The sequence below is a fragment of the Pelecanus crispus genome, chromosome 2 (genome assembly GCF_030463565.1).
Source record: "Pelecanus crispus isolate bPelCri1 chromosome 2, bPelCri1.pri, whole genome shotgun sequence".
Taxonomy (NCBI): Eukaryota; Metazoa; Chordata; class Aves; order Pelecaniformes; family Pelecanidae; genus Pelecanus; species Pelecanus crispus.
This window is the reverse complement of record NC_134644.1, coordinates 42,775,184-42,791,171: the sequence shown is the minus strand read 5'-3', so window position 1 is coordinate 42,791,171 and position 15,988 is coordinate 42,775,184. Positions and strand designations below refer to the sequence as shown.

Sequence of the window (15,988 nt, the reverse complement as noted above, 5' to 3'; positions counted from 1 at the left end):
ATATGAAGGAAAAACGAAAAATGTGGTTTTATTTCAATAAGTATGCATTTTTGTTATGTACATATACATAGGCTGTCCTATGTATGCAAAAGCTGTGAGGTGAGGTTAATTCAGTGGGGAATCTTGGCCCAGTCCGCGCAACACTAGCATCGATTCACAGAGGTATTTTCACGTCCATTGTTGTGTGCTACCTGTAAGACCAACAGCCAAATGGTTCTATATAACCATAGACTTTCCATCACTCTTTTCTCCGTGCTCCTCTCTCCCTCCTTCCCCTCCTCTCTGTGGAGCTAGCTTTGACCTGGGCAGACTTTGCTCCTTTGGTTTGAATTCTGCCATCCTTCTAACTTGGTCAATTCCCAAGTTGATCTACCTGTTATTCAGTAAAACAGCAGAGGTTTGACAGCTAGCAGAAGAGCGAAGTGATGCTCTGGAAATATGCAATATCTAGGCATTAAGTTCCACTTACTCTTGCACTATGCAGTTAAAAATGTGTAAAAACTATTTCCAGTGAATTATTAATAAAACTTGGTGAAGTTGAGCTTTCCCAGTGCTAAATGGAAGAGGCATTGCTGCACATCACTATCCTCACAGAGTTTACTAGTGGAGTGTGTCCATTCCATGATATTAGTTATATATTTGTCTCAGTTGTATGCTTGTTTCATTTAAAGTAAAGACATCAGAAGTTAATCGTTATTTCTTTCCTGAGCATGCCTTTGAAAAATGGCACTTTTAAAATTGCAAATATATTCATCATAAAAATGAAAAATTCTTTGAAAATCTGTTTGCAGTACAGTGTTCTTCTGATTAATAACCCTTGGAAATCTGTGCTCATTATACCATAAACATGACCTTTATAAAAACATCAGAAAAATCCAACTGCAGACTATGCCAGGTCAAAGATTGTTTTAAATGTTGAAAACTGTAAAGCTTTAAAATTACTGTGATTTTTATAATAATTGTCTGATGCTTGTATTTTTGCTTTATTTTATTTATTTATTTGTGGTGGGGTGGTTTTTGAGTCTTTGTGGTTAGGATCTATTGGGAGACTGTGACCCCAGGGGAGCACACTTTGGGATGAGTCTTAATGCCCTTCAGCAAATTCCTTGTTGTTGTTCAGTACTTAGATCCATTTAAACAACATTTTTGCTGGGCCTGTAGCTGGTTAGATCTGGTGAGGTCTAATAGCTCTCCTGTAGAGGCTACTAACGACATACTCTGACCCACTGGTTAGAAGACATCCATGTCTAGTCAATAATGGTGCAGTCAGTCTAGCACTGTGAAGATAATTTCTTTATCTGCTGAAAGCTGTAGGGAAAAACCATACATACAGTTTTGTGGAAATGCACATTTGTAACACTGTGGCCTTCCTCTAACTTCATCGGATTGCAGTGCTCCTCTTGAAAGTACCCATGCTTCCCACATACCTCAAGATGCACCTTAGCTTGAGTCTGAATGTAAATCTTTCCGCTGCAGGCTGGAAATCATACTGTGGGTAGCTGTTTTATGTGGGGATAGCTAGCCAAGATGAAGACCTTATGGTCGTGAGAAGGAAAGGGAAAGGTGTTTTTCCTTTTGATAGCCAGACAAACTTTTCTGGCCTGGCATTACTGCTTGGTGGTAGGAATGTCTCTGTATATTTCTAGCTCACTCTAGGCAAAGAAGGCTTTTCACTTCCTTGGATTCACTTTCTTACTAAAGAAAGTAGAAAGTTGTATAAAACATGAGCAGTAGGGGAAGGAACTGCAGAATAGAGCTGGGAATATACAGTTTGCCAAAAATAAAGAGAATTATTCATGCAGATGTGGACGACTCGGTCCACTCATCTTCCCTCTAGCATTTATGGCTGGGAAGGAAGAACAGGTTTTGACATTGTCTTTGCTATCATGAGATCACTCAAGTCTGAGTGACAGTGTGTTCAGTTCACTACTAGACTAAAACCAGGGAAGGGTGTTGCAGTGCTCAGAGCACTAAACTTAGGGACCTAGGGCTCAATTCCTCAATTCCTACCACAGATTCCTGTGTGAGCTGTGAGCAGGTGACTCACTCTTTCTGTCCTAGGTTCCTAGCTGAAAAATGGGGATAATCTTGCCATGTAGAAATGTCCTGAGAATTAATACCAGAATTGCATGGAGAAACATAAGGCTGCTTGGTGTTTAACATTTTATTTGGTTTTGTAAGGCAAATGGAAATGAAAAGCTCTTCCATTCTCAAGAGGGAAGAGAGCTGATGTTCATGGGCATTTTGCTTGTTTGTCTTCTCCGAAGCCATGATGGTGGCAACCTTGGGCTTTCTGATAGCTGGCATGGCTGATACTTGGTATAGGCAGCTGGTAATAAGCAAGGTGGCCAAACTGGACAATTTGTTGTTGTTTCCTTCTACTAGAAACAGCCAGAACTTTACAGAAAGTGGAACGTTCATTTTGGATCATTTAATTTTCAGTGATCCAACAGCTTCCAGTAGGGAAAAGAAATCATCCAAATTTGTCTGACCAACTGGAATGAAACCTCAAAGGATTCCGAAGAGCTCAATTAGGTAGGTCATGTTGCTAAAATAAAAAGCTTAGTTGCTGCCCTTGTGCAATTTATAATCCACAGAAGGTGTTGCTTGTAGTGAGTGGAATTTGTTGCTAGACAGTGTTAAGTACTGAAGTTCAGATTGTAGTTTTTCAGTAGATTTAATTTTTTTTTTTTATTAAATAAATTGTTATAGTGTTTCCTGTGGGCCATAGCATATTCTAGATAGGGGGGAAAGGGGTGATGCTTTGTGGGGTTCATGGAGGCTCTGACATTAGCGTCCTTGTGGCCTGAGGTGGGTAAGGTTTGCCCAGTGCTCTGCGCTTTGGTCCTGTTCAGACAGACTGGACTTTATTGTCTGCAACCTAGGCCCACCTGTCTGTTAATGCAGAGGAACAGGAGGGAAGAAGGTAGCAAAAAGGGAGCAGGAACCTGAGCTTGTTCACTAAAAGTAAGGACAAAGATGAAAGGAGATAATGGGTGTCAGAGTATTCATGCAAATTTGTCTCTGCATTTTCCTAATACTACTTTCATAACAGTAGTTTCACAGGATTCTACACAATGAAAAGAGAAATCTACTCCTTTAGGTGTACAGAGGCATACATTTTTCAATCAAAATTCTTGTATCTTTTTCAAAATGCTAGTAAGCATGAAAGAAAAAACTTTAAAAAACCCAGTATGATGCGTAGCCGCAGGGTTCTAAAACTAATAATAATAATTATAAAAAGAATTATTTTTCTAAACTAGCTCACTTTGCAGGAATCACAGAGTAAATATTGTCTCTAGACAAAATAATACTTTGAATAGAAGCAAGTGACCAGAGCTGATGCAAACTTTCCAGGTGAATAGTGTATGTGCTGAAAAATGCACTCTATAAATAAATAGTGGGTACTGATTTGTGCCAAACTGGAAGAGCTTTACTTTTTTAAAAAAAGGAAGGGAGGGAAAGATATTAGAAAATATTTGAAAATATTTTTGTAATGAGTAGTTTTAATTGTTTGGGTTTGGATGTTTGCAATTTGCCAATATTTAAATAATAAAAATGGTTAGGTATCCAAGTACAAACTGTAGAATTTCATTTTGGGTGAAAGAAATGTTTCAGCTGACACAATGATTGTTTTTTTCCCCCCTCCTAATTGTCTTTATTTTTTGGTTTGGCCAGTGAACTGAAAAATCAAATTACTCACACATCTCCACAGCTGAGACAGTGTTGCATTCATCCTCTTCAAAGTGACTAGCCACTGTTAACATTACTAACAGCAAAACCTATGAAAGGAAAGCTTGTGTTGCCACACAGGGTACTTGATCCTCAAGCTGTCTCAGGAGAGTCAGCAGGATTGAGGCTGGTGTGCTTGGAGCCCCATTTTGAGGGTTCTTCTTTTCTAGTGGGTGTCAAATATTTAATACAGTTGTGTTTTGTCTTTCTTTTCTGAAACTATGAGGGATTGTATGAAACAATATTGTGTTTAAATGTGGATATCCTCATTTATAAAATATTTTTGAGATTATTATGTGATGAAAGCGCTCTCCAAAAAAAGTCTATGAACAATGCAGGAGTTAAAAGCACTTTGTTTTAAGATCCTCATCTCCCCTTCTAAAAAACAAACCAAACACAAACAAACCACCAACAACAAAAAACTCTTACAAGGAGCTGAGTTCTAACACTATAAACGGTCAGAAAATAGATTTTTCTGAGCAATAAATTCTCAACAGGCATCATGATATCTGTTCACACATAACCTCCTTTCAGTCCATATGGAATATGTAGCCTATTAAAATTACATATTTAAAATTAAAAGTGTATCCCTTTATGCACATAAAAAGGTACAGGTTGCATGTTAGCTAATTTTCTGTATGCTGAGTCCATATTTTAGTCACTTGAGTACTATAATAATTACTAATAAGTAGTTTGGTGATTAGGTGAAGCCTATTTTGCCATGTCAGATTAGAGTGCTGGTACTACTTATTATGGAGCTGAATTTACCTTTAAAGTGACAACCTAGCAGTTTTTTAAAAAAGTATCCTTTGCAGAAATGAAGACTATCATACAGTGATAAAAGGGAGTACCCTAGTGACTATAGGTCATGACAAATTACATTAAGCTAATTCCTAAAAGCCAGATCTACCATTCATGGTGCACTGTCTCTGTTATATCCCAGAGAAGGTTATTCTTTTGTCTTTGGATGGCTTTCAATTTCCCATTTTATCAGATTCTCTGAAGACCTAAATGTGATATCTAATATTTTAGATAAAGAAAGTTCATTATTCATCAAGGCTAGCCTACTGTTCTTAATTGCTTATGTCTTTATTGTCTTTTTGAGGAAAATCCTTTCAAATATACCCTTTCTTTGGCCCACGGGCAAACTAAATTCATAATGAATTAAAAGTTCTAGCTGATACCAAGTTATCTAAATGTAAGTTTCTTAGCATTTATAAGATAGAACATGAGCTCCCCACATATTCCTTCACTTTTATACTTTAAAATAGCCTGAGTTTTCTTGAAAATTTTCTAGGGAAAAGAATCCTCTTTTGACTCAAGCTCTCTAGGATATATTGCAATGCTTACTGGGTGTGAACTGCCAGATATTAGGCTACTGTATAAAAAATTCTGATGATACTTTTTGAAGTTACCTTTTAAAGTTACCTAGAAGTTAACTTTTAAGTTGGAAACCAGTGTTGCATTCCCAGCTACTCCACTGAGTCATACCAGCTGAAAGGTTCTCCGAGCTTCTGCCAAGATAGAATGTGTGTTTTGACCTCAAATAAGCTATCATGGAAATATTGGGAGAGGCGTGAGATGGGATGGAAAACTTGGGAATATCCGTATCTTGGAGAAACCAAATTACGATACGGAAAACAGACTCGGACTCCAGGATGGAAGGGAAATTGAACATTAGTTTACGGTGTCTCTGATGTATTGAAAATGACTGTACACGTGGCCAGAAGGAAAGAATTGCAAAGTAATGAAGGAATGAAAATGGAATTCTGCAGAGATTTGGTTTTTCACTTGGTGTTTATGGTGGTAATAGTTAGCGATGGAAGAACTGCAAAAGATTTAGATTAATGGGGTATTAGTTTAGAGTTCCTGCCCAGTTTACATACCTCCAAGTTCCAAATGCATTGCAAAAAATTAGCTACATTATTTGTGTCTGCAAAATTTGGGCTGGATATTTCTTTAGGAGAGGCTATTTGATAACAGATCTGGTGATTATTTTTCTGGAAACTAAACTTGCAGTTGAGTTTAAAGGATTGGGAGTGAGAGTGTGCATGAGGAAAGCTGTGCAGGGGAAGATGTAGCATATCTCTCTCCATAGCCAAGTCACAAAATACAGCAATATGCGGTTGCCAAATTGTTGAGCTGTTTGTTAGGGGACCTGAGGGACAGAAATCTTGACGTCCTCCAGAAATGTTAAGGAAACGTTATTTATTACCCTATATATAAAAAACACCCTGCTCTATCATGTCTGTTTACTCTAAGACTATTTTCTTTTGTTTCCTTTGTGCATATTCAGTCTTTGTGCTTCTTTTAATCCATATTTTTAGGGGCAGTATTTACAGCTGTTTATACTCTTTTCCTAGCACTGGTCTGAGGGATATTTCAGGTGAACTGGGCACAAAAATCTGTATGGGAGACTTTCTTATCAGAAAAGGATATTTCATTGAAAGCAAAAATTTCCCCCAGAAGGTGTTAATTCTTTGTAAAGAATTGTGACAAAAATGTCTTTAAGATAAGGTCAAAACTTCAGCATTTTTAAAGAAATCTGGTTTCTTTTTTTTGGAATGACTTCTCATTTTAAAATCTGTTCTCAATTCCATAGTGAAACATGGTCTCTAAAGTCAAAACTGGGAGGGAAAAAAACAGTATTTATTCACATTCCAACTAAAAAAAAAAAAAGAAAATGCGACAATTCCTTATGGAATGGACAGTTTGAGGCTGAACCTGCAGGAATCATCTCAGTGTTTCTGTTGTCTTCCCTTGGTTCTGGGTACAGGCAAGAAGAGTGTTGTAGTGATGAAGTTCATATCACCAGTGGTTTCTGAAGGAGAACTGCTTGAGTAGGCTATGCCACAAAGAGCATGAACCTCTTGTTGCGCACGTGGCTTTGTACCACATAGGCTGTCTGCACTCAGAGCATATTGCTGTATTGCAAAACATTCCCTAGTGGTAGGGCAAAATGTCTAGTCCCAACTGGAGATGCAAGAGTGCATCCATGTGTAAAAATGCACAGTTTGATTGACACTGGGGGAGTTCTCAAAAACTCTCTCAATTTAGGAAGGGGCAAAGGTCTATGGCAAGCTTTTCTTCAAACTTGTTTGCTCACATTTACCTTGGATGTGTTGCCAGTGCCTCTGGCCAACAGATTATCTTGCCTGTGGTTTAAATTGTCTGAAAATTGAATAAATGAATGATTGCTTCAATCTTGGTTAAAATGCAGAGATAATTAAGCCTCTACGTTCTATTATTCCTGTACTTCGTACAAACAAAATTAAGGTAAAAACATTGACATGAATTTCCAAAATGTCTGGGACATTCATCTCCCATTTAGGATCTGAATGGGCTGGAAAGACTCTTCCTCTTTAGAAAGGCATTAGACTATAACATCACTAACTTGTTACACTGGAATTAGTAAATATGTTAGTATCCTCCTATTTTAAGAAATTGTAGCACGCTACTCATAAAATGTAACTTTAGACCTGTACTGCCTTACATTTTGAGGGGACTGTTATGTCTCTTAAGTCAGGCCATGCATGCACCTAGTTTCTGGCAAGGATGTCTATGTGAACTTCAGGTAATAATACAGAGCATCAAGCACAGGCTGTGGACAAAGCCTGTCAGTGGTGTGGGATGTTATTACTAGCTTTACTGGTCAAAGTGGAACTCCAGACCTTGCTGGTAGGAAGTCTGTAAAAAGGCTGACATTGAGCCTTCACTGTGTGTCGATCAGCAGTGTTACATCTGCACAGGGAAAGCGATGGAGGTCTTTCTGTAGAAGCTTATCATACAGAACACCAAAACAGTCGTAAGTAATCTTTATGGTTCCTCACTTTGATCCAGTGTTCAGTAACACTTGATAACTAAAAAGGACGTATGTCTTGCTATAGTCATTTTCTAAGTGTGCTATTGTCACACATAGCACCACTTATTTACAAAGTAAACTCTGCTTTATGAGCTTTAGCGTATCTCTCTTTCTTTACCTTCAGTTTGGCTTTCTTGGTTCTCATGTTTTTCTTCTGTCATCATTTCTGCCCTTGCTATTGCCTTCTTTACAATAATAATTTATCTCCATGTGTTCTTCAAGAACTCTTCCCAGTGGGCTTCAATGCCTCTCCATCCATCTGCTAATGGATCGGATGGGAAATAGTTAACATTGACATTCCCAGATGTTGTCCAAAGGTTTTTCAGTTAAGCTGGGTCACAAAAATGGTTGCCATTGCTTCAGGTTTTCTTCTGCTGATTCTAGACTACAACTCTGTGCATGTAAAATGGGAAGAGAAGCTAATTTTTGCAGCCATAAACATTAGAGAATTTCTTTTAAGCAGAAGCTCAAATTTCATGATACCTATCACATGCTCCATCGTTAAGGAGTATATCTGACGCTATTGCAAAAACAGAGAGCAGCTGTGCTCCTGAACATACTCATTTTCTGTGCCACTGTAGCCAGGACTGTGGTAGATTTTAAACTGTTCCAGAGGCTCTGAGTCCCAGCCAAGGTCCTGCAGAGCTGGCTGAATTTTTCCATTTAAAGCATGCTCTCGTCCCCAGATGACTTTGTGCAGCACTGGCTGGCAGCGGCAGGTGTGTGAGTGCCTAGTCATACCACAGGGAAGGATCACAGAATAGAAATATTTCATCCTTCATGGCATGGTATCCTAGAAGAGTATGGGATAGCAGTGCTGTTCCTCTAGGTAATCCGAACCTGTGAGGCTCTTCTCCATAGTGCTGAGACAATACATGTGATGAGCTGGGTCCCCAAGCATAGGTGATATTTCCCAGTCCAGTTTGCATTTGCATGTGTGACTTGTAGGATGTTTAATCAGTTTCAAATACTTTGCCATTGCAGGCAAATGTTCACCTTGGCATTTCTGTGTGTTTCTGTACAATCTCAGGTGCAACCTGGAGACTTTTTATTAAGGTTTTTATTAGTAGGAGTGACTTCTTTCTTTCATGATCTATAAAAGCTTTATGTGAGGAAAAAATAAGTATTTCCAGCATCTAAAAAAATATCTTTATGGGCCTTTCCTATTCAGAAGGGGTAAGACTGGCATGTTCAATGCTACCTTGTCATCGTTCTGACCTGTTAAATTTCTTTTTACACTGTTTTTGTAATAATTCCATGGGAATGTAGCAATTGCCAAACTAATGGCAATCATGACATACTTGATGATTCTATGCTGGTGAGCTATGGAAAGCAGAGCTGCTTGCCCTCTGCTTTTGTGTTGCCCATATCCTTAGCTGCTGCATTCAAAGAGTGATTTGGTACACTCTTATATTGAGGTAAATGCAGAAATTACTCCAGAAATGGCAGTTACTCTAGGCCAAAAATTAGCGTGAGATTGGAGTGAAAAATTAGCGTGAGATTAGAGTGAACCCTAATCCAATACCTTTAGTTTACTAGTGGGTAATGTTTTCCTTTCACTGATTCTTAGTGAAATGCTTCACAGAGGAGCTGAAAGTTGGCAAAAAATACTGTCTTTGAAAATTTGGCTCCAGCTGATTTTATACCTAGAAGCAGAACTGTGGATGATCTGCTGCAACTGGTAAATTAAATCCTGTGCTGTTACCCCTCAATTAGATGCGTTCAATGGCAAACCTTGTTAGCAGATTTGCTGGCCAAATATGGAGAGATTCCGTATATCATTCTGATTACTTTATATTTGGGCTCTTAAAGAATGTATGCAGCTTGTCTAATGAAGTGTCTGTATGTACAAGAGGAAAAAAACAGATTTGGGATCTCTCCCTCTGTTGGTCTGTCTGCCTGTGTCTCTGTTCAATGAGTGGGGTAAATCTCCCCCTTTTTTTTTTTAATGTTTCTTGGACTCTTACCAGCAGGTCTTTACAGTCTGTTGCCTGCCTCTCAGATTAGAAGAACACTGGCATATTTTAACAGTTTCCTAGGATCCAAATAGTCCTTAATTAACAGGGAATTGATGTTTTGGAGTGCAACCAAAACATGGGAGACATTGGAAGCAGAGAATGGGCTTGGAGCTTTCCAGCTTTTAGCTGGCTGTGGCAAGGGGCAAACAAGTAAGTAAAATAGGGTGCGCCGCAAACAGGTAGCGACTTATTGGTATGCAAGGGGGTTTCTTCATTTGCATTATGTTCCCACAGAGCTGGTGGTTGGTAGTGTTAGCCGGGAGGAGCCTCCTGCTGTACCGAGTCTGAACCAGCTCCACCCCTTGCAAGAGCAGAAAGTGTTCGTCAGTACCTTCCTGTAAACAGAATTTCGGTGGCTGCTGAAATTGTTCTTAATTTAGATTTGTGCTGATCAACTGTTGAGGCAGCAAGGTATGTTGTGTTTGCAAGGTTTAGGGTGGCTATGAAGCTGTAAGTTCCATGAGTGAGCATTTAATTAAAAAATCAAAAGTCTGCAAATGACATGACTTTTGCTGAGCCGAACAGCTAGTTGTTGTTCTTTTTCTTCTGGAGCAGTTTGCCTTTGGAGGGCTGAGCAATAACATTGGGATGGAATACTGAAATTATAGCAGAATGAGACTAGCTGAAGCTCTAAAGGGAAGTCAGACATATGCTGAACTATTGTTCCAGATAATCCAGGGAGAGAAATGGTTTATTAGCTAAATTAAATTTTAATTTAAATAACGATAGACTAATACCTGAAGCAATTACTGGCAAAGAATCATAACCAGCAGTCACTGAGTCAGCTGTGCTCTTTTTCAGTAATGCAGTAATTTGTGGACAAATAAAAATGTATTTGTTTAATCCAATATTGACTTTTTATTGTTGCTTTTTAGCGTTGGCGCTTCCCCCCACCCCCAATCGTAGTACTTGCTGAATGCTTTGTGTCTCTTTCTGCACATAGGTGGTACATGCCAGAGCCCTGCTCTTCCAGCCCTAGTGCGTCCTCCTGCTCCACCTTTGCAGCCGTCGCTGGATATTAAACCATTTCTTCCGTTTCCTCTGGACACTGCCGCAGCAGTCAATCTCTTCCCCAACTTCAATGCAGTAAGTACGCTCCTAACAGTTACTGTCCACTTCAGTGAGCCACAGTTTCCATGGAAGACTCAAGAGGGCACAAAGTAGAATTTTATGTACTCAATTAAACCTGGAATATCCTCTCCATTACTAAGGGCCAAATAGCTCTTTCAGACACACTGGTAGGCCATAAATTAAGGCCTAGCTGAGTGTTAGCCAGAAGTAATGTAAAAGGAAAAAATGATATGATCCCAAGCGACATGCAGTAAAGTTGCAGGCCGTACTCAGTCCCAGGGCTTGTGACTTTCCCACTCTAATTTAAGGTGTGCAGAGTTTCACTAACTTACAGTTTGCTGCAGCTCTCAGAGAGTGAAACTCTCATAGTGATGGCATTCTACATCCCATCCCCAACAGGCTTCCTGAGAAATACTTAAAATTTACAAATTGGAGGGGCTACAAAAGATAAAACTGTCAGGGCAATTAAAGTAAGAATGAGAACAGCATTAGCTGGTATATGAGCTATTCACTGGCAAACAATCCAGTGTATTTTTTTCAGGTTAGGATATGTTATTTCTCACGCCTTAGGTTAAAACAAGGTTAGATTTCTCTTTAATAATTTTTTTACTTAGTCATACTATCTATGATTATAGAAATCTTATTCCTCCGTAAGTATTTTCGTTATTTTACTGACATACGTCATGAATGTTTTGATTTTCCTGTTTCTGGCTGAGATATTTAATGCTCTAAAACTAAAAAAAGATCTAAATTGGTTTTATGTTAATTTCGACTTTACAGAATTATGCCTCTTTTTAATTTGAATGTACTCCGGGACATTCTTTGCCTTATTTACATACACTAAATATATAAAAAAAAAAAAAAGTGTGCTTACCTACTTTGAGAGACAGAGAGAGGGCTGGAATTTGGCATGCCAAAACAATTTTAATTAGCACGCAAAAATCTTAATTACAATAATTAAGAGTAGTAAAAGAACATGCCCATTCTAGAAGCATTTGTTGTAATCAATAGCAAATTTCCATAATTAAATGTTCACTTATTTACCTTTTATGGATATTCATTTTACTTTAAATTAATTAAAATGAACTAATTGTCAAAAATGTTTATTTATTCAGTCTTAAATTCATGCAATTCACAGCATTAATAGAGATCAGAGAAGCTATAAGCTGCAAGTCTTAAAATGCTCAGAAACAGTATGTCAAAGAAACTTTTTATTACAAAGAAACTTTTTCAAATTTTAAAATGTATATCAGTATGCAGCGAAGTTTTAAAAAGTGCCGGTTTTAACCAAGTTACTGATAACTGATAATGAAACGGATAAACTATTAGACTTGTTTAGTATGCTTTAGGGTTTTTTTTTACCAGTTTTCCTTTGTGGTCTCTGTTTGTGTTTAATGCAATAGGCCAGCTGAATTTTTAGAAATTGTCTATTAGAATTTCTGTTTTTTTCAGGATTTTCCGTTGTTCAGAGTCTGCAGATTGTTTTGCAAATTGTTTAACTCTGCATAATTCAAATGCAGTTTTAATGATGAATTTTAATAAATAATTGTTAATCTTTTGCAGTTTCTTTTTTTCTTACAAAGACTGATTTTATACTATGATTATCTTGGGGGAGAGGGTGGGGAAGATGTGCTTGTATTAATTTGGAAGTAAGAAAGTAAAAATAGACTCCTTTCAAAACCCTGTTACTCCCGAACATCATCTTAGTAGGATATCGTTTGGTATAAGCACTGTAAATTGGACTTCACAGACTCCTCGTCTCTTCAGTTTTTCAGTAAACTGAGCCTAGGTTTCAAGAGTGAGACTAGCAGCCCTATTTAACAGCAGTCTGAAGTTTGTTCCCATGCAGAGTACTGCTTCCTGCGATGTGTGCCCATCTGCCGAGTCCACCTTTGCTGAGTATGTCAGTCCCGAGTGTGAGGATGCTGTCATCGAAGCTGCTGTCACCTGCCTTGCTGCTCATAGTCTTTGCCTTGCAACGTGACCTTTGCCTTCTCATCATGTGTGCTGACATGCAGCATCATACTCAGTGTTCCCATTTTCATTCTGAGCAGTACATTATTGAATGTTGCTATGTTTAGCTCATATGCCAGAGCTGGTTGATGGCATCCTCCAAACGTGTAGGCTAGCTGAGAAGTTCTGCATATTTCCAGAAATTCTTTCCAAGCTGACGAATCTTTTGGGGACACATCAGCTGCTGCTGAGCATTATCAGCCGAAGGAGAAGGTAACCCACAAGTCATATTAGACTTTAAACAAGATGTCCGACAAGGGCTTTAAGTATGTGAATGTGAGACAGAAAACAAGTGTTAACCGAAAAATTATCTTTGTAAATATGTATACTCATGAACGATTGTAGCTGTTGATAATACTTGATATTCATTGACTTCATTGACAATCCTACACAGTGTCAGCGGAGAAGCATTTATGTTCTGTGGCTAAACCAAGGTCAAGCAGGTGGTCAGTAAAAGAACACCTGAACTGGATGTTCTCTCTCATGTTGTCGATAAATTGGCTTTACCCTTGATTGAGACATCAAGGTCATAGATTGTGTCTTAGGAAATGGATTTCTAAAGACTTCTTGACCCTAACAGAATTACATGGGAACTAACGAGTTTGGCAGCATGTCTGGGCTGCTTCCCAAGAGGCTAGAAGGAAGTCCAGAGTTTTGGCCATTTACTGGCCACTTTTCAACAGCCTTTACTTGAGAAGAGCATGATCAAGGAGAAACTTGAGTAAAAATTCAGTCATGTTTCAGAGAAAAGAAGTGGTCTCTGGTTATGGCAATCCTAACTCAACTTGAGAGTTTGGTTGTGGTAGGCATAGGCATCTGACCTAATCAGCCTAAGTTTCTTCGCAAAAGATAATACAACAAAATGAGCAATTTCTCCAGTTTTTTAAGTGGAGAAAAATACACAAAGGTAGGTTGCAATGCAAGCGCCCTATATGTCTACTTTGGCATGAGGTGAAGTGAACCCTGAAAGTTCCCATTCATCTCTGCTGACTATAATGAGGGGCTGGCTCAGCTGCATCTACATTTAGTTAGTTAGATGAATCCCACGTAATGGGACAGGTCATAAGCTATTCACAGCTGATATATCAAATTCCACTCAGAAATCAGATGACAGAAGTGCTGACATTGTATTGTATGTTTACAGAGGAATGCTCCCATTTAGCAAGCAGTTATGCTTCTAATTTTGTCTAAAGACAATCTTAAGGGAATTTGAGGATTCAGATGAACTGGATAAAAATACTAGTAGAGGTGAAAGCAAAAGTAACTTACCAACTTATACAAGAACTAACGAAACCAAATACTGATCTTAAGTATCACAAATAATAATAGTAAGGTGGTGTATTTTAGAATATTTTTTCACCTTGTTTCAGTTTATTACAAACATAAGATTACTTTCTTTGTTATTGATGACTTTGCTCTAAAGCTAGCTCAGTTTTTGCTGGACGCCTCTGAAGAAAACATTCAGCACTGATTTCTACAAAGGCAAAAGCTTTCATTGGAGCAGAGAATAGAAGAGATAACATGGGGTGTGCAGACCTTTGTCAGTAATACCTCTGAACACTGAGGAGAGGGAAAAGTAAAAAGTGAGTAACCTGAAAAATGCAAGGAAGATAACGTGAACCTTTGAACCATTCAGTTTCAGGGGGAACATTTTCTATTTATACGAGAAAACGTAAAGCAAACATACCAATTAACAATCTGGTTAGCTGAACATTTGTAGGTGTTATGCTCTTAATTGTGAAGCAAATGGGTACCCTCAAGTTGTATGTAAAAAGAAATTTTAACAACACAGCTGTTCAGACTGAAAACAGCCCACTGGTGCAGACCCTGTAAAATTACAAGTTCATTGCAAGTTTATCTGATATAAAAAGATGAGTCAGTGTATGGGATTTAAGTGGCTAAATTTTATGAATGAAACTACGACTATAAACAATGCTTATGTAGCTTTTTAAAATATGATTTGAAGATTGTCAGAGGAATAGAAAAATAATTAAATTGTCTATTCTGAAAAATGTTTGAGATCATTTAGCAAACATTTGGTATACTTCTGCATTTTCATCTGCTGAGTGAGAAGCTAGTTCTTAGAGACACAAAGCTTTAGCAGTTGCATTGACCAGCACGTGCTGGTCCGTGAGTGCGTGTGAATGTGCATATATGATGTTTCTGTTCATGAGCCAATGGTTGGTTGCAAAGAAATTTCACAAAACATCAAAGTCTAGAAGTTAATTAACTTGTAGGAAAATATTGATATGAGTCCCTGGACTAAGAGGAAATGCTTCATTTTGGTAGACATCAGTATCAGCCCTAAGTGACCCTCCCACAGAAAAAAACTCAGATCTTTTTTATCGTCTCTGATGCCCATCACCCTCAAAGCTTAGATGCACCAGACACCAGGTTTTGCTTATTTCTGAAGCTCTCAGAATTATATATTTCAGCCTCTTGAGAGACAGAATTTAAAGTTTACAAATCTAGGACATTTGCCATCACTAGGTGGAAAATCAGACAATGCATTGCACTCCTTGTTTGTTTATTATTTGGAGGACATGCTGACCATTTTCCTGAAAAAATTCTGAAAAATATTATATCACACTTTGTAGACTGTAATATGAGCATAATCTGTAGTGGAAGAGGTCCACAATGTAGAAGATCTGAGTAAGCAGAAATCTACTTGCAAGCAGAAATAGGGATGTTGCTTGAAAAGCTCCATCCTAACTCCAAATTAAAGCCTGATCTCCCCTTGTTGCCAGTGGAAAGTTTCCCAAAGAAGCATCCTTTGGAAAGAAACATGATTACAGTTTTGACTAGAAACGTATGACTTGGAAGGCAATGTCAGAACTGTACTAAACATGGATGGAAAATGAACTGTTACTCTACAGACATCTCTGTCTCATGATTCATCTGTAGTAATCCTTGTTCAGTCCCCCGATTTTTCCTGTTTGCTTGTTCTATGCCAGTAGCCCCAGCTGCAATATTAAGGGCTTCATGGTTCACCTTCCCCTGGTAGAGATTTGCCATACGGGAAAGGAGGAGGAGGTGACAGCAGCCATTGCCCGTAGGTTAGGGCTCCAGCATCAGCTTGGGTTAGGGTGCCAATGTAGTGCTCCTTGCTTCCTGAAAACTAGCCTGTGCAACGTCCTAGCAGCTTCCAGGGCAGTACAAAGGCTGCACTCTCTATTTATAGAGGTGAGGCTTGTGGTTGTAGGTATCAGCAGCAGGCAAATATGGCTGGCTTGTTTCACTGGGAGCTGCTTTTCTCCTCACTCTGGTCTTGCTGTCAGGCTCTGCCTGGCCT

The 15,988-nt window shown here is 38.5% G+C and overlaps 1 protein-coding gene across 1 annotated transcript in view; it reads left to right on the top strand.

Moving 5' to 3' along the window:
- The window catches only part of ZNF385D (zinc finger protein 385D), a 454,445-nt gene that overhangs the window by 307,510 nt on the left and 130,947 nt on the right, over positions 1–15,988 (top strand). The window contains exon 3 of the mRNA XM_075705630.1: positions 10,556–10,698. Coding sequence (XP_075561745.1) covers positions 10,556–10,698 — 143 coding nt within the window. The remainder of the gene's footprint in view (positions 1–10,555; positions 10,699–15,988) is intronic.